Here is a 25,156-nt window from a genome sequence, read left to right as displayed (position 1 = left end):
TCAGCAGCCCTTCATAAAAAGCAAGCCTGAAGAGCAGGATTACGATTCTCAAGAAACCAACATCTGCATGTGAGACAGGGAAGGTTGGTGAAAAGAGGGAAGAGAAAGGAATTAAGATGGACGGGACCTGGAGGCAAGACAAGCAGCTGACATTACAGAGAATGGACATCAAACTCCTGACAAGCTGATTGAGACTGTAAAAGACAGCTCCACAAAAATGCTGTCAGTGCAGTAAGGGGTCGCGAATAAGGACAGTCAAGGCTACTTCTGCTGCTTTAATACTGTCCCTGTTTTGCTTGGTAAACAGGCTTCAGAGAAAGATAAAGGGGCTTTTCAAAAGAGCGGGGACGCGTTTCAATACTCATGCCTTCTCCAAACACTGGAGTCTCACAGAGACATAATGTGTCAGTTACACCATCTCCTAGCAACCTCTCTCACAAAGAGGGAGGATGTGATGCCAAGCAGGGCTGAGCTAATGTTCCTGCCTAAGTCATGCGGTGGCCTCCCTCTGGGGAGACGGGCCGGAATAAAGGTGGCACGGGGAAGTCTGTGCCACTGAGGGGCTTCTTTCTGCCCTGCTATGGCGGGCAAGCGGGCGGGCAGCAGTTCTCATCCCAAAGTTTCAACTTACTTGTTTTTCACCCCTGAAGCTTCAGTGTAGCCGTGGCTCCACACAGCTGGAGCTCCAGAAGCATCTCCTGCAGACGGCTGATCAATCTTGAAACAGCGGATATTGCTGATCAGAGAAACAGAGGGGCCAGGTATCATTAAAACAGAACAGGTGCTCATTGCTACCTTCACTTGAGAAACGAGAAACACCTAAGCACTCTGTCCTTACCATTTCTCACTGTGTTTGATGTGTCTGAAATGTTCACCAGCAGCAAGAACCAGCTACTCATCATAACGAAACCAAGGGGCATACACACAGAGCACAGAAACGAGTTCATCAGCATCAAACGGCGGTTACTAAGGGCTTTCACACTCACCGCCCTGGACGGCTGCTCTCGGCTGGGAATGGAAGGCTCTCAACCTTGGCATGAGAACAGGAACTATTTAAGTTAGGTGTGTTCTCACAACATGAAACCCAGATGTGAAAAGAACGAAACCTCAGCTACAATCGTACTATGCCTGGACGATGCAAGAGAGTTCTGCAACATTCATCCTCAAATCCAATACCTGCTCACACCACCCCTTTAAATATTTACAGAACATTACTGGGGACTTGCCGCTCCCTGATGCTTCCAATTCTTTCCTCACGTGCACAGCCAACCATGCTGAGACCAACATCATAAAGTTATGAAATAAATGAGGGGAATTCAATAAATTTCATGTTAACTACATATATATAAACGGGGAGATAAGTTCTTATCTCACCTTGGCTGTGGCATGCTGTAACTGGCCCAATAGGATGACAAACAGAAATATTAAAAGAGTAAACCTTCAAACTCAGTTCATTAAAAACCAGCCTACGAGAAAGCAGTCAATGCCCATGAACACGAAGTCATGCAGATATGTAGCAGGTCCTTAAAAGGCTGCCTACCACATGGTGAGATAAATCCCTATTTGTAAACTGCCACTAGTTTTTTTCCCCTATTAATTAAGAGAAAGGGCATATAACCTCAACACCTAAACACTTCTGTCCTGAGCCTAAGAATTTAAATTATCTGTTGGCATTCATTAACTCCAAAATATTATAAACACGGAATACCTTTCCCAAGAAGCAGTCAACTCAGAAGTAAATCAACACCTAATAATATTAACTTTGATTCTAGAAATATTTGGTGGCAATTTCTTTGAAATTTAAAACTATTTCATTAAACAGAAGTTTCTACTCTTAATTACCAGAAGGCATTCACTTTTTCCCTTATCCTAAAAAGCTGAGAAACATAAATATCACAGATGGTGCCAATGGAAAATTCTGAAATAAAATACCTCATTTTACATCAGGGGGATATATCCTTTTTTCAAACACATCAATAAAAGGGGCATTTAAAAAAGACCTGCTGTTGTTTGTTTTCCGTATGGCCTGGTACCAGATGTGATCCATGTGCCATGGTAAGCAATGCACTGGATTTCTTAAGGCATGTCTTACAGGTTCTCACTGCATTTTTTGCTTACCTTTCTGAATTCTAGAGAAAAATGGAACGTTCCTTTCTAAAGACATATATATTAAAAAAACAAACAACAGAACAGAGAGCCTTTAAAGAATTCCATTTCCTAGCCTGATTATTAAAGAAAAGAATAACCCTGCCCCCCCCCCCCCCCAGTCCTTTCCAGTGAAGCGGCACTCATCCTCCGCCAGGCTGAGAACAGTGCGACCAGGCGGCCTCTGAAGCGGGCGGGGCGCGGACTCGTGTGCACCCTGAGGGGAGGCTGAGGGGGTCTGGGAGCTGGAGCTTAACCCTGTAGAGGTCACCACACGGACTGACGCTGCCTTGTGGAGAACAGACCGGCCAGCCCTTGACAGAGGGTCTAAGTTACACATTAGATATGGAACCTCTACCAGGTTATTAAGGGGCCACAACTTTCTAGATATTAAACAGAGGGTGACGCTTTTACGTGAAGAGTGCTATGATGTCACTGCCTGTTACTACTCTTTTTAAATCTGGGAGCACACCTGCGCTTCACGACAGGAGCTCCAGCCATTCCAGTACCATATACTCTTCGGTAGAGAATTTAACGGGCACCGTCTTAGGCCTGTATAATAGTGGGGTCATTCCATTAACCATATGGTTTTGCATTTTTTTCTAAGTACGTCATGAAAATCTCCCCGTGTGATTTTATAGTCATCCTAAATGTTAATTAGAAATATCTTGATGACTATCCCTATGCCTAAAATGAACACATTTCTGATTATTTTTTAGAATAAAATTTTTACCACAGAAAACCTTGATTTAGGTATACGAATACTTTTTTAAAAGTCTGACACAGAGAGCCAATGGCTTTTTTAAAAACTTATATAAACTGACAATCCTCCATCAACACCAATTTGAGAGGAGAGGAAAAATGTTATCATTTAAATATTTAATATTTCCTTGATACACTAATAAAGCTGCACAATGATCTTTTCATGTAACTATCTGTACTTTGTTTATTAAATGTTAATGTCCTATGCTTATTTTCTGCTTGAATGAGTCATTAGCATTATTGACTCACACGTAACTACCTATAACATAAATATTAATACCAATATACTGACTTCTCTTGTGATTCTCCTTCTCTTTTTTGGCCTTAAAAGTTCTTTTCTGGTTTGTGAATATATATGATTTCTTCTTGCTTTTAAAAATTATTTCATTTTATAGATTTAACTCTTTAATTTAGCTAGAGTTTATTTTGGTGTGCAATAGAAATTTGACTTTTATTTTTCTCCAAAGAGCTGCTTTCACTTATTAACACATTTTTATACAATTATTTTTAACACAAAATGACATATTTGTAAACACTCAAAAGTTACCTGTATAAGGATGAAATATGTCTTGATAATCCATATATTCTTAGTTCTGAAAAGTCCCTTAGACAGTGTGTAGACCACCCTCCCTTAAAGATGAAAAAACTAAGGTACGGGCACACTGCATCCTGGCCCAAGCCTCTGCATCCTGGTAAAACAGTGGGGAGAGCTGTAGGTCTACTGTGTCTTCAAATCTCCCTTTCTACTTTGTTTTCATTATTCTCATCTCTTTTTGTCTGAACACTTTCTTAAAAACTTTCTGGAAGGACAGGAGTATCCAATTATCCGAAAAAAATTTTTGGCTGTCCGTCCATCTTGGTGAACTACAGACTCACAAATCACTTCACTTCCACTCTGTGCAGACAGACCTAGTAAGTCAGACACATCCCATTCCACTTCATGTTTGCAGTGAGGGGATGCGGCGCCTCACGAAGGACTCACTTCAGCAGCTCCAGCGTTCTGTGGTCAAGGGCGAGTCGGGGGTTTCCAGTCAGGTCCAGCTCTTGCAGCTTCGGAGGCAGGTTTTCTGGTAATGTGACTTCGCTTAGCTCGTTACAGCTCAGGTCCACGCACTGAAGGAAAAGTGGAAAAAAGAAGACATGGCCTGCAGAAGTGGTTCTAATGCTCTGTTGCAGGAGAATCAGTCTGACGATTCACTGCACTATGACAGCCAAATGCAGGAACTATGTTTGTCTGCCGTTTAGCCCTAAACATTTACAACGGACTAGGGCTTCCAGCGTGGCTCAGATGGTAAAGAATCAGCCTGCAATGCAGGAGACCTGGGTTCGATCCCTGTGTTGGGAAGATCCCCTGGAGAAGGAAATGGCAACCCACTCCAGTACTCTTGCCTGGAGAATCCCACGGACAGAGGAGCCCGGCCGGCTACAGTCCATGGGGTTGCAGAGAGTCAGAGATGACTGAGCGACTACACCACCACCACCACCCTGTAACACAGCCAGCGTTAAGAGTTCTGCGTCTTTCTTTAGCCTTATTATTAAAATATAAAAATCAGAAGTGTAGGTACAACTTCATTACATTTCAGTTATTCCAGATCTTCTCTCTCATCACCTTTGATAGCATTAATACTTGAACAGAAGTGCAAGAATTCACTTAATCTAAATGTTAATAATAGGGACATGGTCATCTCCTCCTTCTTGTTGTTTTTCCAATTATAAATAATGGCTGCATGCCACCTGGACTTGAATGAAACCCTGATAATACTGCTTCATTATGGGCTATTCTGGTAGCACGGTCTATATACATCAGTAGAGAGAAAACAGCGCATCACACGGTATAGAGTCTCCCGATGGTGATGAAACATGGGCTTGAGGACTGACAGGTGTTGGTAACGTAGGAGGTTAATGGTTGACACAAACGAATTCAGAGGTCAGAGTATGTATTACAGGAAAAGATTAAAGACACTGTGGAACATCACGGACTTTTATGCAATTGGTCAGTAATGTTTTTAACGCTACCTCTAAAGATTTAAACTTTTACAATTCCATAGACATAAAATTGCTCCTTCTTTAAATTACCAGATTATAAACAAGTTCAGTGGGGTATCATTTATAAAAGTGGCCTTGGGGACAGCGATACAGATTCTAAGAGACGGGCTCATGCACCAGCCCTCCCAGGCCCATCCGGTCACCAGTCCTGAGCTCCCTGCACCAGTTCCGCACCATCTAGTTCCACCGTCCTGTTCTGGCCACTGTTCACATTTGCCCTGTGGACTCTGAGCCTTCCCAACGTTGCTTCCTTCCCTGTGATCCACTCCTCACGGTGCTGCCAGGGGGGTTTTCTGATGTGGTTTGCTCTATCTCATTCCACTCCAGCCTCAGTCTCTGCTGCTCCCTGCCACCCTTCAACCTGCCCCCGAAGTCCTCAGCTGCGGCCCTTAGCCCGCCTTTCAGCGCCTGCGTCCGCACGCGGTGTTCAGCTGTGTCGGAGGGACTCTGCGCCGACCTGCTCTCACCGGCCTGTGCCCTTGCACGGCACCCTCTGTGGATGGAACTCTTCACGCTCTCCTTGCTGCGTCTCCTCCCACGTCTCACGCGTTTTTAGCACACTGCGCAAAGCAGAAGCTCGACCGATGCTTTCACCAGAAGGAGAAACAAACAACTGCCTGCCAATTATTTGTTGACTGAATAAATGAACGGATCTTAATGGATCTGTTAGGATGGGAACTGCAATACACATGTTTAGGTTAAATTCAGTCTAGAGTACGTAGCACTGCAAAGGAACTGATGTGTTTTTAAATGTGACTGCTTCTGCATGAGACGGGAACTCACTTCATTAAGGGCAGGCTGAGTGGAGAAACACCCCTACACAGCCGTGCACACTAAAGGGGGTCTATTCCTAAAAAGTACAGGACGCTGATACCTGGTGACAACCTCTGGTGCTAACACAGGTAGTAAGTGCTTTGCTTACAAGCACTATTTCCTATTCTTTTAATAGTCTTCCACTAATGCTTGTTGACTGAATAAGCAAAAGAAGAACTTCAATTCGTAAAAGTGTTAATTTCTCAGTCATGTCTGACTCTTTGCGACCCATGGACTGCAGCCCACGAGGCTCCTCTGTCCATAGGATTCTCCAGGCAAGAATACTGGACTGGGTTGCCATTCCCTTCTCCATTAATTTGTAAAGACCCTTCCTTTTAAGTTTATATACAGTATCTTTGATTTTTCTCAACTGGATTTTAGATTTAGGAAACCTTATTGGCAACACCTTGACAAAAATGACCATCAGGGTAAAACTTTTTTCAAAAAAATCCTTAATCCACCAATAACTATTCCATTCTTGCAAATAGTAAATTCCCTTCAACACCAAAACTATCTCTAAAATCTGACTTTAATAAAATGCATTCTATATGTAAGCTAAGCAATTCCTTTTCATCATTTCTTCTTAAAACTGGTTGTGTGCGCCCTTGGGGAGACTCAGTGGTGTACCATAAACTTACAGGACACCTGGCCTGTGCTTCTGGGGGCGTCAGTGTCACTCAGAAGACTACAGAGCCTTCACTTCCATATTAAAACTAAAAGAAATGGTAAAAGGGTAGAACACAAAATTAACATGTAATTTTAGATCAGAAAGGAGATGTCAAAGAAGCTTATAGATGATTCCAGGTCATATCCAGACTTCGGGGCATATGATCTCACTTCTCTTCTCCCTGTGGATAGGAGACTGTCGAGAGCATGACAGCGCCCACTTCCCAGCCAACCTCTCTGAGGACTCACGGTCACAAGTGCTCCTTTCCCCGGAGCATCTCTGAAGAGACGCTTTTCACACACACACGACTCTCAGAGGGCCAGTTGTTTATCTGCATGTACACACAGCCCACTTCATAAGATGAAGCAGTATTTGGTTGGAAAGGGCGTGGCTTTGTGTTTAAAAGACCTGCTGAAATAATTTTTCAAACTTGAGTTAAAAAAACAAACCAATCTGTCTGAGTTAATACATCACCCTGACTCAGAGAGACAGTGGCCTGAACACGTTACAGTTGCCGCCTCCTGCGGGCTGGGTGGCCAGGGCGGCAGGGAGAAAGGCGGCTTCGATGGCCCCGTCCTGGGGGACACTGCTTCACTCCTTTTCCGCAGCTTTTGTTCCGAACAGGAATGGATGCCAGATTCCCCAAATTTTAGAAGAATTCCTAAATAACTAATACCCAGACTCCAGGATCAGAAAGACAATTGTTCCTGCTTCCTGGTTTTTGGATATTTCAGTTCCTGGGTGACCTGTTGAGTCTAGAAGGTCAGCTACCCCACCCAAACTGCCACCTAACCGGTGCCTGGTGTGTCTTTATTTCCCTTACCCTCCTTTCCGAAGAATTAATGCCTTTTCTTTCATCCGCTTTGACCCACCACTTCCCCACATGCTTTGTGTTTTACGACTGAGCTGGTTCTCTTGCTCTCATCCCACTTCAGAAACAACAAACACAGCTTGATTCCAAAGGGAAATTTAACTTCCTGGAGTCACTGTTGTCAAGAGTGTGGCGTATTAAAAACATTTCGTACTCCATTTCCCAGTGAAAACAACAGTCCCAGAGATGGCGTCACTCAGCTTGTCCAAATGGTTTATTACTTCACAGTGCAAACATGAAAATAACCTTCTGGGGAGAACTTAAAACATTTTAAAATATGCTGTTCACCTAGTGGCCAGAATCAGGACCCTACAGAAAAATGGAAAATTTGACAAAAGCTGCTGGTATATGGTGTTTAAATTTCACCTGCTGTGTCACACATTAATTTCACCTGCTTAAACCACACTTTGAAAATGGTAGGAATATGCCACTAATTGGAAGTAATTCAGTGAAGAGCTCAGGTTTTGCTGCAAAGCTCCTACACTCTCGCCGTGACTGCTGTGGAGCGAGGTGAGGGGCCTGGGCGAGAGGGACTGAGGGCCGCCCGGGCGGCTCCGCTGCTCTTTGGGCCACCAGCACCGGAGCCCAGATGAGGACGTCGGCTGGGACCTCACGCCAAGCCTGGCTGACGTGGGGACTCGAGGACCAGGTGTTCCTCTCTAGCTGATGAACAGCGGTTCTGTATCCAGAAGGAGGTGTGTCTATTTTAGAATCAGAACGGAACACGACCTGCTCCAGGACACAGGACTGGTGGTGGGTTTGGAAGAAAGTGCCGAACAGTGGTGAAGACAGTAATCCTAGGGAGCAAAGCTTCTATGACTGGGTGCCCTCGAGCGCACCAGGAAACTCTAAAAAATTAACCTTTTCCTACTAACTTATATGACTTCTGGCCCACATAGAGAATCTGTTGCCTGACGATCACTCTGCGAGATCTCACTGAATGCACCAAAATGAGGGAAGCCTACATCCATATTTTATCCAAGATTAGGGGAGGCACGTGGTCTCTGTTTTAGGGTTATGCGGATAATGGCCTAATTTTACAAGTTTCAAAAATTACATTTTAGTATATATATTTTAGTAAGAAAAGTTGTTTATCCTTTTAAATGATAATTGGTTTTAAAGCTTTGGTAACAAAGCTGTGAACAAGCCCTCTCCTTAAAAGATGAGACTGCTCACAGAGAACTAGCTAAATGTAATAGGACCTTATTCTTTTTTAAATTATGTTATCTGCTAATGTTTATAATTGCAGTATTTTAACACTTTATATGAAACACCTTACAATTACACAGAGAACTAGCTAAATGTAATAGGACCTTATTCTTTTTTAAATTATGTTATCTGCTAATGTTTATAATTGCAGTATTTTAACACTTTATATGAAACACCTTACAATTACTGTAGTTTATTTTCAAGAAGCATTAGGAATATAATCTAGGATGACCAGTGTCACTCAGTCACGTCCAGCTCTCTGCGGCTCCAGGGACTGCAGCCCGCCAGGCTCCTCTGTCCATGGGAGTCTCCAGGAAGAATACTGCGGTGGGTTGCCATTCCTTATCCAGGGGACCTTCCCTCCAAACCCAGGGATCAAACCTGGGTCTCCTGCATTGCAGGTGGATGGATTCTCACCATCTGAACCACAATAAAATTTTAACATAGGCTAGAGTATTTCAACTTATAAAAAATGATTTCTTTTATATTAAAAACATGCTTTAGGGCTCAGTTTGCAGTGACGACTCTTATAGGTATTTTATCATTTGTTATCAGCCACTATTTTTACCAGGAATTTTCTTTTGGATGGTTTAAATATGTGTACTTACATAGCTGCTTAAAATATTCTCATATGAAATATGAATGAGTTACTTCTCATATGAAATAACACCAAAATATCAATCCAGAGTTCTCAAACAATATGACTATTACTTTTTCAATAACACTATCTGTCTAGGGCTGCAAAGTTCATACTTTTTATGTAAAGGATACTTGATACTGCGTATCACCGCCCCCCCAAATAAAACCCCAACAACAAAGTATCTCTTGGTCATGGAATTGCTGGGTCAGAAAGACTGGACATTTTTAAAATAAGGAAAATGCTAAGATATAATATCTGGGATTAAAAAAAAATATTAAAAAATAACACCAAAAGTAAAATTTTAAAAGAGGCTGCAGGACTTCCCTGGTGGTCCAGTGGCTAGGACCCTGCATTTTCTCTGCCAGAGCCCTGGGTTTAAACCCTGGGGGAGGGGAACTAAGACTCCACAAGCCACTGGTGTAGCTCCAGCCACACACCCTCCCCCACCCCCAACGCAGGGGCTGCAAATCAGGGCACAGAGAGCAGACAACAGGGAAGAAATTAAACGAAACACAAAAGCCAGGAACCCAAGGAAGGGTCTAAGAGAAATTTTGCTTTTGCAGGACAACATTCACATTGTGCAAAATCTAGTCAAAACTTGAAAAGTGTAAACGTCTATCCGTATTTTAAACCAGATACTTAAAAGAATCTACAACTAAGGGTTCGGTAACATTAAAAGACAGGTGCAGAAAATAAGACAGCACATGGGAGGTTAACCCGGAGGCCGGGGGCACAGGGTCCTGTTTAACGAGCCCCCGTGACACACCACGCCCCCTCCCAGCATCGGCCGGCGAGCAGCAGGCTCAGCTGTCAACACAGCTCGTGTGCTGGAATCAGAGAAGCCTGTGCTTAAGTGACAGGTTTCCTGGATTTTGTTGATCATCAGCCAAAACAGTTGCTCCATATAATCAACATCAGAGCTGACCCCTACGGAGGCCTCGTCACTAATAATAGTCCACATTTAGCACTCTCATTAGAGTTCGTTCTTCTATTTCAGATGCTTTGCATGTTTTATTTCATTTCGTCTTCACGGCAATACTGCAACTCTGTACTGTTCTTTCCCTCACTGTACAGATGAGGAAACAGAACAATTAAGTGACTTTTAGCTGGAATCCAACTCTAGATCGATTCCTTTCAGAAGCCTGCCTCTTACCCACTGTAAAAGGTGCCATAAAGTAAAAACAGAATACTTCTGGGACTTCCCTGGTGGTGCGGTGGTTAAGACTCTGCCTCCACTGCAGGGGCCCGGGCTCCAGCCCTTGTCAGGGAACTAAGATCCCGCGAGCCAGATGGCGTGGCAAAAAAAAAAATTCTGCTAGTTTTCAGTAAGTGTTGTAAAATGCCACAGTCATATATGAGAAGACAGTGCTCACAGTAAAATACTTCATGGCCTAAAGCACATACACACACACACTTATCACACGGCTCATACACACCTCAACCATGTAAACGTACTCCTGTGATGAAAAATTGTTCATGCTATTCAAAGTGTCTTCAAATAGGATGACTTTTGTTCCTTTTTAGGAGATCAGAATATATCCTGAGTCTATAACCAGAGTTGTTTAAGTATAAAACGAATAATCAGAAATGCTGAGATACAAATGAAAGAACTTCTTATTCTTTGTGCCAAAAAAAAAAAAATCATCAGATGACGTTCCTTCTGGTGAACTGGTTTCGTCCCGTGCGAGGGCTCAGGGTCGGGAGGTGCAGAGAGCCTCTGCCGCCAAGCTGCTCTCTCCACGGACACAAACCGCCTCTTCTTCAGCACCTCAGCTTCCCTGCCTGCCACATGGGAGACACTACTTGCTCTGCCAGCATCAGTCAGCTAAAGTGAAGCTCTGGTCACAGCAGCAGCAGTGAGACCCCATCCACCCGGGGAATCACTCCTACTCCACAGTGCTGGGGGTGCTGCTGCTCAATCAGGGCGCGGGTGCAGCGGTGCCGCCGGCTCTGCCCAACGCCCATCGAGCCTGGTCAGTCTCCGAGTCTCACAAACACCCTGAGAAAGGGTGCGGCAGGTGCTGTTAGACATGAGGGAATGAGCGAGGCGGCTACGTGGCTGATGCTGTTCAGTTGCAAGTAGTGTTCGATCCCTTGTGACCCCACGCACTGCAGCCCACTGGGCTCCTGTGTCCATGGGACCCTCCAGGCAAGAACACTGCAGTGGGCGGCCGTTCCCTCCTGCGGGGCATCTTCCCGACTCAGGGATGGGACCTGGTCTCCCGTGTCTCTGCAGGCAGACTCGTGACCTCTGAGCCACCTTCCCCACTCCCAGTCCAGGGTTTCTTGTTTAATGGTTTTTTCCCCCTTGGCCAACTCAGCAGTGTGGCCCAGCAGTGAGGAAGGATGGAGCAAGAACAACAGAGATGTCTTCCTTCTGAGGAAACCCAAGGAGGGTGCCAACATCCTGAACTGGTGACTCAGAGGAAACAAGTCTCTCTGTAGACCTGAAGGCTGGGGGTTACGGGCTTGGACCACATACCTTGATTTCCGGGAGCTGCATAACTTCAGGGAAGACTTCGATGCAGTTGGAGTGAGCAGTCACCGTGTGCATGCGTCTGCAGTTCATGATGGTTGTTGGGACGGCCTTCAGTTTATTCCCACTAAGGTCAATCTCTTCAAGCTCCTCCAGTTTTGCCATTTTACTAAAGAAAGAGAAAATCCAAGGTGGACAAGTCACAAAATAATTAGAAGGAAATTTAAAAAGAAAATACTAATAATAGATAATGAGAACCAAAGGGTAATTTAGTCTGAAGGTTCTTTAAAGATTCACTTAGAATCATTTTAACAAGTGATTTGTTAGATCACTTTTTCACCACTGTTTTTGAGGATCAAAGTATTTTAACACCTCCCTTCTTACTACAGGGGTCTTTCCTGGTGGGTCAGACAGTAAAGAATCCGCCTGCAATGCACGAGACGCAAGAGACCCGAGTTCAATCACTGGGTCAGGAAGATCCCCTGGAATAGGAAATGGCAACCTGCTCCAGCATTCTGACCTGGAGAATTCCAAGGACAGAGGAGCCTGGTGGGCTACAGTCCTTGGGGTCGCACAGAGTTGGACACGACTGAGCAACGAATACACACACTTTTCTTACTACAAAACAAAAAGTCTCAGCTTCAACTCTTTAAATTGGCAACAAGAAGTAAAACGGATGTCCTTTTCCTATTAAAACTCTGTGTGTGAATTAAGTTATCCTGACAACAATCACTTTGCTATGTGGCTTAGTCTGAACTTCAAATCAGAACTTGAAAATCCTACTCAAATGGGTCAAAAGTTAGCAATGATCCAGTATATGTGCTTTAAAAGAGCTTAGTGTAAGAGCAGGATTTCTTTGTATTGGCACTGAAACCTCAAGGGGGTACAGAGGAGAAGAGGGAATGGCTTATATGAAGATATGCTTTCTCCTGAAACCCCACTCCCCACACTCCTCCGACATAACGTGTGATAACAAAGTGGCGGTGAGGAGGAGAATGCTGCGGGACACCCGGATCGCCTCCAGACCTTCTGTGTGAGTGTCTTAGTCTCTCAGTTGTGTCTGACTCTTTGAGACCCCATGGACTGTAGCCCACCAGGCTCCTCTGTCCATGGAATTCTCCAGGCAAGAATGCTGGAGTAGGTAGCCTTTCCCCTCCCCAGGGGATCTTCCCCACCCAGGGATCGAACCCAGGTCTCCTGCAATGCAGGTGGATTCTTTATTGTCTGAGCCAATGAGAGATCTTCTGGCTGAGACAAATTCCATCTGTACCCAAAGAAATTTCTCTCAACTTCTGCTAAATATCTACAAAGAAAGCACCTTTCTGACTTTACCTTAATAACACACCCTAATATAATTTTCCTGATAGCTCAGCTGGTAAAGAATTCATCTGCAATGCGGGAGACCTAGATTCGATCCCTGGGTTAGGAAGATCCCCTGGAGAAGGGAAAGGATACCCACTCCAGTATTCTGGCCTGGAGAATTCCAAGGACTGTGCAGTCCATGGGGTCGCAAAGAGTCAGACATGACTGAGTGACTTTCACTTTCAATATAATTTAATGTTTTTGTTTAAGGATGTCTTTTATTGTTTAATCTTAACCTATAGTCTAGAATTAACATTAGTTAATCAATAATTACAGTAACCAAATAAAGAAAAATTCCAGAGTTGGGGTTTCCTATATTTTCTGTAAATCTAGAGGGAGAAAGTTTCCCCGCCCCCACCCCCAGTCCTGTATGCATCTATCACTCCTCTGACCCCTTTTTCACCGCAGGTGATGCCGGAGTCTTAACAGGCACCAGTGAGTGCAACTCAAACCTACAATGTGAATCATTCAGTTTACAGTTATTGTATCTTACCTGCCTGCTGCAGTTTCACTTGTCACAATAAACCATACAATTTAGCAAGAAACCCTTTATTGCCTTCTGTTACCTCTTAAAAATAAAGGTTACTTTATTACTCAAAGATATATACCAAAGATACAAGAACTAAGTTTTTATCTTATGAAATCGGATCTTTTAACATCATAAACATTCAACATGGGATTAGGATATACTATAAACACCCCTGTATGTAGACTGTGAAGTAATACATCTATGATAGCCTGAATTTGTAAGAGATTGTTATTTGAATATGTCATCATATTTTGAAAAGATATGGGAAGAAATCAATAAGCAACAGGCATGAAAAAAGATTCAAAATATGGAAATCAGGCCCGAGGAAGAAAATGTTAAAGAAATTTCTATGCTTCAACATAGAATGAAGGTGAAAAAAAAACAAGTTTCTATATTCAGGGCGGTCACCAGTGGCCTGGGTCACGGGGGAAGCCCTCAGAGCCTGAGTGGATGCACCTCTCCTGCTGTGGTTGGTTACTAACCATCTCAAAGAGGACGGGGAGCCCTTCCAGGGATGCCATTCTTACGGGACTGCCATGTTTTCTTCTAAAACTATCATCTCATTCCATAATAAAAGAAAAACACATAACAATTAAAAAGAAAAAAGAAAAGCTTAGACATTAACATCAAATGAGTGGGAGAAAATAAATAAATGTATACTACAAAACAGGGCAATACTAGAAGTCAGTGCATATCTGGGCCTCCCCGTGTTAGTAAGGGCTTCAGCAGACTGCTGACCTTGATGGCCGCAGAGGGAGGCTGTGCCAATATTCTCCTTTGGCTCAATGCTAAGCTGCACTTAACAGCAGAATACCACAGGGGTTACTGTTTGCTTCTTTGACATGTGGGTGTGAGTTCTAGGCCCTGACTTTTTAAAGGATAAATGCCAATGACACAGAAGCAGAGTAAGTCCTCCATGGCAGGCTCAGTGTGTGGATTCATTCAAAGCAAGACACAGTGCTACTGTTTCCCAGATTACAAATTCAAATTAAAATAGACTTAAAAGTGGAATTTTCTGAGAGCCATAAATTATTTCCAATGTCACAGTTTCTATGATCAAATAAGCCACCACTGCTTTTTATACCATAAACACAAATACGAAGCTATTAGCGAATTAAGAACCTTCAGGTTCCTAGTTAATGTTCTAATTCTCTCTCACCATACTAAGTTAATTTTTTAAAAAATTAATTTGACTGATTAATAGGAAGCAAAAGAAAAAATACACCTTGTAAATAACATACTTTGTTTCAAAATCATAAGAACATTCTAGCAATTGGATCCTTGGATACATTCATATTAGAAAAATAAACCCATTCCTCTTTAGTACAATGTTGATAATGGCTTACAGAAAAGAGGAATAAGCTTTACACTATTTGGAAAATAAACATTTTAGTTTTTGCCTTTCCATCTATGAACCCATCTTCAGATACGCAATGAAGGATGCCACTCTGTAATCTTCTTTTACCTTGCGGGAAAACTCTGAAGTCGGTTGTAGGCCATGTGAAGAATCTTCAGATGGGGGTGTCCGGTTAACAAGGGCACACACTTATCTGTGAGGTTGTTATTCGTCAAATACAACTCCTGTAAGATGCTGCTGGTCTCCTCTGAAAGTGCGGCTGGAGGGAGGGTTTCCAGTTTGTTTGCAGATGCATTCAGGAATCTCAGGCTACGATGACAAAACACAACAGAATCCTGCTGATAAGCCAGAGCTCCACTTCAGAACTCTCAACAAACCCAGAAGTTTCTGACAGACACCTGCCATGCTGGAGACCGGGTTTAGAAACACGAACTTACAGATTGGTTTTAGCTTTAGCAGGCATACAGATATATGACTCCACAATCTACACTGAACACAATAATTACCTAAATGTGCTAACTGCAAAGAGACAGAGATCAATTTTTTTTGTTTGTTTTTTCTGGCCTCACTGTGTGGCTTGCAGGATCTTAGTTCCCTGATGGAACCCTTGCCCCTTGCAGTGGAAGCATGGAGTCCTAACCACTGGACTGCCAGGGAATTCCCTAGAAATAAATTTTAATGGAAGTACAAAAGTAAAAGGAAGTCATATTTTATAGCTGATGGGCAGTAGAAAGGAGAGTGATAAGGTAAAGCTAATATTCTGTCTTAAGAAAGAGAAACAGAATTGCTTATTTTAAAAGAGTTTTCATAGCAATAAAACAATCAAGACGTTAGATCACAATACAACTAAATCACATAGTGACAAAGTCCTTTTCAGTATGCTGTCTAAACCATACTTCACTGACATATATTCACAACTGCAAGAGATAACTTGTTCTGTAGTAAAATAATGGAATACTATATAGTAGTGAAAATGAAGAACTACATGTATCAATAGGATGAATCTCAAAAATATGATACTAATAAGAGAATCTAGATAACAGGATACACTGCATGATTCCATAATTTCAGAGTTCAAAATCAGGCAAAACTAATCTACAGTATTAAAAGTCAGGGAAGGGAGGCAGTGTCTAGGAGATAGCTTCTAATTTTTCCAGTATGATACTGTACTGGTTCTTAATCTGGGTGCTGGTCACATGAATATGTTCACTTTGAGAAAATTTATCAAGTACTATACTTGCAATAGAAGGAAATGGGCTACCCACTCCAGTATTCTTGCCTGGAGAACTCTATGGACAGAGAAGCCTGGTGAGCTACAGCCCATGGGGTTGTAAAGAATTGGAGTGAGCAACTAACACTTTCATACTTATGGTCCCATTTCTGTATTTATATTATACTTTAATAAAATTTACATAGAAACATATGTATTAATATATGCTATCAGTAATCCAAATGATGATAGTGTGAACAATAGCTAAACTATGAATAATGTTTTTATACTTGAGGTAACTAAAACTCTCAAAAAAACTGTAATCCTTCCGTAGTTACTGTGAAACACAGATAAATGCAAAATGCAAAGTTGGAGAACTGAAACAGAATCCTTGCTGGGATCAGGTTCCCAATCACTGAAAAGCGCAGGCAGACAACCCTGCTGCGTCCCGGTCATCTCCGGCACGGGGCTCCGTCGTGGGGCCTCAGGGACCGAGCAGAGACTGCCCAGCCCACAGGGCCCCCTGCCACGGTTACCCAGGCCAAAGCTGCCTTGCTCCCCAAGCCCACCTGGAATGAACCACTCTGTTCATGAACTGACCTTCTCTCATTTCAAAACCACCCAGGTTTGAAATATTCTGCACTCAGTTCGGGACTATTTTACCATACCTTAGTTAAAAAAAGAAAATCTTCCTTGAAAATAAAGACTCTCAAATACCAGGTACAGATATTTTTAATCAAGGATAAAAAGAAGGCTCTGTTTTCAGGAGTTACCACCAAGACTGTCGTTCCAAGCTTTCAATCCACTAATTCAATACTCTCTGATCCTGCAGCCCCCACACACTTACTTACACACACACACACACACACACACACACGCACACACACAAAACTCCACGATGTAGCTAAGGAAAAGCAGCTTCCCCAAAATAGAACATTTTCCATTAAAGAAACACGTATTCCGTTGACATTTTCTTTAAAAAAAAAAAAAGAAAAGGAAGTTAGAAAAGGGCTGTACAGACCATAAATAGTCATGGGAAATTACAGTCGTGTGTGCTACAGAGAAGAAAATAAAGGTCATTCATGCAGTTTCTGAAATGGTTTTGAACTAGGAAGGAAACCCATTCCAGCACCATAGTTCTTTAAAGCAGTTTTACGACTCTCATTTTATCACCTGACTTAAATACCCTGTTAGGATTTCTCCAGTGTAGAATTAGAAAACATTAAAATGCATTGCCCTAAAACATTTTGGGATAGGGCTAACTGAGAAACTCTGACAATCCCATTAAAACACAATTCTCTAGGAAATATGTAGTTATAAACACATGAAAAGAAATTAACTCATGAATATTTGCATTATTTTTAGGCCAGGAAAAAAAGGAGGAAATTTGTTTCGAAAAAGGAAAAAAGATTGACTAGTGAATGCTCACTAGAAAATGACTAAAGGAACTTTAAAAACTCCTTGCAACACGGAAGTGATTTCCAGAAAGACCTGTCTACTCATCTTGTTGAAATCTGCCTGTATTGAAGCTTGTACTCTTTATGGGAAACTGAGGGGGCAGGATCCCACATTCTAGCCCTCCAGGAAACAAAGCTAAGTTGAAACTACATGGCTGGTTTCGAAAGACTAAGTTTGAACTGAATAAATCCTGATTGAATCATCTTGTTAGTTAATGGTCAAAGAGCAAACAACTGGGCTAAAAACATTTTTGACTATAATCGTCTCAGGGAAATTAAATTTAATACCCATACTTCAAGAAATAAAACACACCTGTCACCCAACTGCACATTTCAGCAGAAGGCAGATTAAGTTGGTTTAATCATCTGCGTGTTATATCCATCAGAGTGAGCAACTGCTTTAATTCTGTAAAATGTCTCCAGTCCAGGTAACAGTTTTACTCAATAAATAGGGTGTAAAACCCTACCTTCTGCTTTAAAAACCTTCTGGAGAGTTAAATTCCTAAAACACTGAGTTAGGTCTCAACTCCGTATGGTATGGGAGAACGTCCTCAAGCTTCTCCCTTGTAGATTTTTGTAGTAACTGCATAAAAGACTTGTTTAATACGCCATGAAGACTCTGACCCATAGAACCCTCTTCACTACTCAACCCTCTCATACAGACCAGAGAAGAGCAGCTGCATGTCCTTGCCTTCTTTCACTAAAGTGCTCTGTACAGACCACAGCTCCTTCCTATTTCCTGTCTCATCTGCCCCCCACCACCCAGAGATGCCCCTGTTCTATTTCACAGAAGACAAACTGAAGCTGAGAAAAGTCAAATTGCTTGGCTGCTGTTAAGCAGTAATTAGTGGCTGTCTGTGTGTGCACACACATGTGTGCATACACGTGCACAAATGGGCTCAGCCATGTCCGATTCTCTGCCAGGCTCCTGTCCATGGGACTCTCCAGGCAAGAATACTGGAGTGGGTTGCCATGCCCTTCTCCAGGGGATCTTCCCGACCCAGGGATCTTTGCTATCTTGAGCCACCAGGGAAGCTCCGAAAGACTGGTGTCTTTTTCGTCTCCTGCACCGGCAGGCAGGTTCTAAATAAACCAGATCTCATTGGTCTTAAAGACCCCACTATGTGAAAGGGGTAGCGTTCACTCAGTTGTGTATGACCCTGTGCGACCCCACGGACTGTAGCCTGCCAGGCTTCTCTGTCCATGGGATTTGCCAGACAAGAAGAGTGGAGTGGGTAGTCATCCAAGGGATCTTTCTGACCCAGAGATCTCTGCCATCTGAGCCACAAGGGAAGCCCCAAGAAAGCCCACGATTACCTAATACCATTCTCCAAAATTTAACTGACAGAAACAGTAATAATAAAACATTTTCCTCAGGACATTTTCATGTCATCTTCCTCCAAAACCCTGGAGGTCAAGCAGAGCACCTGCTGGGCAGTGTGAAGACCACACGTGCGCAGCTCTTCAAACTCCATCCCTAAAATAACGGAATACATGGCAGACCGCTCAAACCTTTCCTCAGCAGAGAGTGTGACGCTGTAGAGAAAGGACACTCACACAGGACTCCTGCCCTGAAGCATCTGGAGAGCTGCCCACGACAGCAGGGGGACAAATCCGCTTCCTGGTTCTTGAGCAATCCCTTTGTTCTTCCCTGGCACATTCTGTCCGTCTGTTCTGGCTCCTCTAGGGTTTTCTGTTTTGCTTTTTTTTTTTTTTTTTTTTAGTAATTCCCAGCACACCCTTAAATTTTACAGCCAAATTCTGTCCTTGAAACGAAGCATTGGATCGGTGCCACAACAGATCTACGCATTTGCAGGCAGACCAGGTATTCTGCATTTGAATTATTTTTTAAGCAGACAGGTACTGTGACTTGTGGTCTATTAAAAATGCAAAAGCTTAAGACCCTAAGCGCAGTGAAATCCTTCAACTTTTATACAACCCCCTGATTTCTGGCCCTCAAAATCCTCAAGAGGTGTCAAACAAAATGCTCTAAATTACTTCTGATGTGTCTATACAACACAATGCTTTTAACAACTTCATCTATCTTCAAAAGACTGACAGCTCTTAAAGCAGGGACTTTCAAACTTTTCATTAGTGACAACTAAGAGTACAACATGCATTTTACATGACCACCCAGTGAAGATGCAAAATACACACGTAGAAACAAAACAAGTTTCTTGCAACAGTATTTAATCTTACTCTGTCTTACACTGATATTTTCTATCCCATTTTTAAGTGCTGGTAGAAACCCACTAAATTACTACATCCTCATTTACCAGTTTGAAAAAAGGATGCCTGTTACTCATTGCACAGCAACGCCACTTAATAGCGAGACCGCACGGGAAGAGAAAGTGCGAACGTTCTGCCTAGCAGAATGCACTCGTCATTATTTGGCAAGGTCTGAAAACGTGCCTGGCCTGGGCAGTAAAGATCACAAGCCTATGGACCGAAGGTCACACAGACGGAGACCTGCTAAGCAAGAGCTCAGAAAGGACTGACTTTGAAATTTAAGTGTAATTATACTAAGAACTAACACTGAGGCAACACTGTAAGCTAACCTACAGACCTCATCCTGATTCAGTCAGTTATCCCACGCACGTCCTCTCTCTGGTCCAGAATCCAATCAAGGATTGCACGTTCCATTTCCTTACCGTGCCTCGGACATCTCCTCTAATCAGTGTGATTTGTTTCAAATGACCTTGACACTTTAAAAAAGTACAATTATTTTGTGGAATGTCTCTCAATTTAGATTTGTTTGATGTTTTACTATCATTAGAATAATGTAATGCACCTCTAGCAAAAACACACAAAAGTGATGTTTTTTCTCATTCCAGAAGGTCTGTGATTCTCAACTTTACCTCCCAGATATTATTCTTATTAATTAGGTCAGGGTATGGTTTCAAATGGAGGAAGGCATGGCAATCCACTCCAGTATTCTTGCCTGGAGAATCTCCTTGGACAGAGGAACCTGGTGGGCTACAGTAGTCCATGGGGCTGCAAAGAGTTGGATGTGACTGAATGACTAAGCACAGCACACAAGAATTCAAAAATCTATACAGAATTAAGAATTCTGATGACTGGCCAAGTTGAGTCAGTAGAAATGAGAAAATGGCCAGAAAAATACATGTTTAATAGGTAATCTAGGGGATCCTGAACACCCTTTGAGAAACACTATTTTATTTCACTATGGCAATCAAAACATCAGAACTTCACAAGATAGCTCTCTTCCCTTAGGAAAAATAATACAGGCAATCTAGCTCTTCAAAATGTCAGAAATTTTCTATCTTTGCCAAAAGGCACCAGTTGTCATGGTCAATTGATCACGCTTTCCCAAATCTTCCATTCCCTTTTAGTCCCTTTGATATTTACACCCATTCTATCTGAGTCACTAAAACTTACGGTCTGTAATGTGACTAACACTCTGGGGATATTTTAATAATTACCACGTACTTCATTTGTACACACACTCTCTCCTCCTTCACATCCCCTGAAAATATCTTGTTTTGCTCCAATCAGAGGGAAAAAACAGACCCTAATCTCCACTTATAACAGGAATCTATAACTCTCCTATAAAGGGCCCATTGTGGCTTTGTTAATTAGACTTATCTCATCAGAAGCAGTTCTCTGGCCATGATGTAAGAGTGCAAATGCAAAATGGCCCAGGAATCAGCCACCGCCAAGCTCTCAGGAGGGACAGAAGGACAGCAGCACCTCACCCACCTGCTCCGGTGATCCACAGGGATATCCACTCCCACTCCTGCCTATCTGCTGAAGAACACTGATTATCTGAAACTCTTTTGGGGGTTCCCATCAAGAAAATTCTCAACTCTCTGTAAGATGGGAGGACTAGGCCAGTTAAGATCCAGATTAGAATATTTGCCAGTTTCCCTCACAGAACCAAGTCCTGTCTTGATCACAAGATACAAAATCACAGTCCATTTATTGGCAAATATGGTCCAACATACTTCACATCTGTCTATGGTTATTGAGCTGCCAGTCAAAAGACACAACATTCAAAGAAAAACATGGAGAGTAAACTCATAAACTCAAATTGCTGATTCAAGTCATAAGAATTTTAATACAATTGGTCTGAAGGTGATCTGGAGCCACACCGCTGAGTTGGCATGCCCTAGACCCACGCTCTGCAATGGGGGACCCACAGCACCAAGAAGCCCTGCCCGCAGCCAAGAGCAGCCTCCGCCCCCCAAACCAGGGAAAAGCCCCAGCAGCAGCGGAGACCCAGCACGGCTAAAAAACAAACAAATAAAAGTACGGGGGGAAAAATTGGTCTGAAGTTTTCAGAGGAAGCCAAGGATATCACTCACTAGAAGTCATCTAATTTAGACTCCTCTCTCTTCTCTAGTTAACTGCTACCAGGTCAAGCAGATCAAAACACACCATTCCAAAACTATAAAATCTCACAGACAATAGTATGCAATGAAAACCATGATACTGTGTTTTACCAGCAAGATTCAGAGCTAAAGAAATCTCCCTAGAAAGAGAGTTCAACCTTTTGCTGTGTCCAATAACACACGTTTTTCTGACCTCTCGTGACACTTCCAAGCACAAGTTCTATTTAGAGAACAAACTAAACCATTTTAACTTATGAAGACTTATATATTCAGGCCTTTTCCTCAGTTACATAACCACAGAACTAGTAGTAATAATTTATTACCAGAAAAAAAGAAAGAAAGAAAAAGTGAGCATCTACATATATTTTTAAAGATCTGTACTATGAAGCAAACTGAATGGGAGGAGAACTGAAGCAGTCTTGTCGCGGCCTGGAGCCATCTGCCAAATACAAAGCTCTGCATCACACAACAGGACGCTCCTCTTCATACCCAGAGCCTAAGGAGAACCAGCCCCACCACTGACATTCTCCTTTTCCCGCTAACCTACCACGTTTTACTAGTTCACTGTGCAGCTATTCTAACTCGGCATCAGGCTGTAAGTACCTTGAGGATTAGTCATTTTTCAGTTTCCTGAAGCACCCAACTCAGTGACATAAACTGACAAGGTCAGGGAGACACCGGCCACCCTGAACCAACAAATGAAAACAGATCTCAGCTGGTCCACCTGCAAGGAGTGTGTGACGATTCTCTCCTAGAAAACCCTCTTAGTATTTTAAGCTTCATGTCTTTAGGTTGCCCTACTCCCAACAATGTCGGTAGTAGTTTATTCCTTCCCCTCAAACGAAATCAAGCCAAATATACTCTATCCTACATATTCCTGAATGTAAATTATGCTTCAATGTAAAATCTTAATTAGTCTCAATTAAAATCTCAATTAAAAAGATTTTAAAGTAGGTAGATAAAACCTCAATTACTTAGGTTTTGGAAATGGGATAAGTAGAAAAAAGTATTAACCCTTTAAGAGGCAGTAAATAGTATGGTACAATAGAGGGAATAAAATCAATATTTTTATCATAATTTTGTATAGCATGTCATCTATAAAAATTAATTGAATCACTATGTTGTTGTACACCTTAAGCTAAGATAATATTGTAAGTCAACCATATTCCAATTTTTAAAAGTTCTGTTTCTCTTGTCTTCCAAAGAGTGAGATAATACAAGAACGTTGTTCAAAAAACAGATCTCATTGACATAACCCACCCTTTTCATAACCTTGTCTGCCCCAGAGACTCAAACCTCCTGGCCTTTCTGACCGAGTCGGGACCACAGGGTCAGCCTGGAGACACAGCTATGGCGCGCGCTTGGAAAACAAAGGCGGAGCGCCTTCTGGGAAAGCTCCTCACTTCAGCCCTTTCGGCCGCTTGCTTTTCTCTCACAGAACAGAAGCAGGACGCCTGCCCTTTCCAGCCCCCTCGGCCCCTTACTCCAGAGCATTCCTGGGCCAGAGCCGCTTTCACACAGCTCTCCCTCCTCCCAAGACCTGCAGACTGCCTATGTCCCCGGAGACAGCCCTGACTCTTCAAAACAAAGCCGGCTTTGGACAGGCCTGTGCGTTCAGACAAGGGCGTTTCAGCCGACATGCCTTCAGCTCTCACTTGCAGGCTCGGCCCCCTCTGCTCCCCTCGGTAGCAGTGTCCTCCTTCAGAGGCTCGATTCGGGTCCTCAGGTTTTCACATTGTGTGACTAGAAATATTCTGGCTCATACAGTGACCCCTGTTCCAACAGACGCAGTCCATTTGGGACTGTACAGCCTAGACAACATGGGAAGACCTGCGAAGGGCCACGAAGCAACAGTCCACACAGCAGTTCCTAAGCCCAGGGGTCAGCAGAATGGCCTGTGGAACAACCTAGTTAAAGTTGCCACTTGAAGCTCCTCATGTGAACACAGCTGAACATGAACACAGCGTCTCCCGGACCACACGACGAGCACCCTCAGACACACGCTGTCAGATGCGCCTGGCACCTGGGAGACTCAGGACTGCTTGCTGACACCTCAGAGAATGCAACACATACACAAGAGTCCCTTTAGAATCAAATCCTCAGAAATTAACAAGAGCGATTACTACCTACTGGAGAGTTCCAGGTCTATTTACCTTCTCGATGAGCCATGACCTTACAAGAGGCAGAGTCACATATTTATCTCACTCAAAGACTCCTAAAACCCAAATGCATCTACCTATTTTTTTCCTATCAATTCAGTGTAGATCCCCCAAGAGAACAAGTAGACTCCCATTATAGAACTGCATGCAGATTTTGCCTAGCGAGCCTCAGGAAAGGAAACACAAGGTTACAACACGACATAGAATTCTCCGCAGGGGAAGAAACCAAATCCTATATTCATAACAACAAGAAACAAGACTACAGCTACTGATAGGCTGTGCATCGTCTTTTCACATGAAGGCAAAAGCAAGAACAATTCTTTAAGCGATCTTGAAATGCTGTACTCTTTGTCAGGGCAATGACAACACCAGCCGTTACAAAGGAGCAATCCCGTTTTCTCAGTTTCATTGTATCTCAGTAACTGTTCCAGTAGGAATTCATTGTAACTTACATTAAGTACAGAGAGTAATTTTTTTTAGTGAGGAAAACAGAAGGAAAAGAATGAAGTACACATTCTCTGTTTCAATCTGGGTGACGGTTATGGGCTATATATGTATGTAAAAGTTCACAGAGCAGTGTGGTTAAGAGTTGTACACATTTATTATCAGAAGTTACATCTGGATAAAAAGATTTCCTTTAAAAAAAGAGGAGGAATAAAAAAATGCAAATCCAAGATCAAGGGTAGTATTTAAAATTCCTTAAATTTTCTATCTTTCATTAAACAAATATTTACTGAACATCTTAAAAGGGTTCCTACACTGTGGTGGGAACATGAACAGGGGCAGCCACTATGGAGCAGGATGAAGGTTCCTTAAAAAACTAAAACTAGAGTGACCATGCAGTCCAGCTTCTGGGCATATATCTGCAGAAAACTCTAGTTCAAAAAGACACATGCATCTCAGCGCTCACAGCAGCACTGTTTAACAACAATCAAGACATGGAAGGACTTCCCTGGGGGCTCAATGGGAAAGAACCCGCATGACAATGCAGGAGACGGGTTCGATCCCTGGTCTGGGAAGATTCTCTAGAGAAGGAATGGCAACCCACTCCAATATTCTTGCTGGGAAATCCCATGGACAGAGGAGCCTGGCGAGCTACAG

General features: G+C 42.8%; 1 protein-coding gene across 2 annotated transcripts in view; it reads right to left on the bottom strand.

Annotated features, from left to right (window-relative positions):
• PHLPP1 (PH domain and leucine rich repeat protein phosphatase 1) overlaps window positions 1–25,156 on the bottom strand; it is a 213,860-nt gene that overhangs the window by 12,786 nt on the left and 175,918 nt on the right. For both annotated transcript variants that reach the window (XM_043889552.1, XM_043889551.1), the window contains exons 11-14: window positions 14,986–15,186; window positions 11,636–11,798; window positions 3,890–4,020; window positions 632–736 (exon numbers count right to left, since the gene is read on the bottom strand). In XM_043889552.1, coding sequence (XP_043745487.1) covers window positions 632–736; window positions 3,890–4,020; window positions 11,636–11,798; window positions 14,986–15,186 — 600 coding nt within the window. The remainder of the gene's footprint in view (window positions 1–631; window positions 737–3,889; window positions 4,021–11,635; window positions 11,799–14,985; window positions 15,187–25,156) is intronic.

This window comes from Cervus elaphus, chromosome 27, assembly GCF_910594005.1.
Source record: "Cervus elaphus chromosome 27, mCerEla1.1, whole genome shotgun sequence".
NCBI classification, from domain to species: Eukaryota; Metazoa; Chordata; class Mammalia; order Artiodactyla; family Cervidae; genus Cervus; species Cervus elaphus.
Note: the sequence above shows the minus strand (reverse complement) of the source record. Positions and strands in the feature narration are given on the sequence as shown.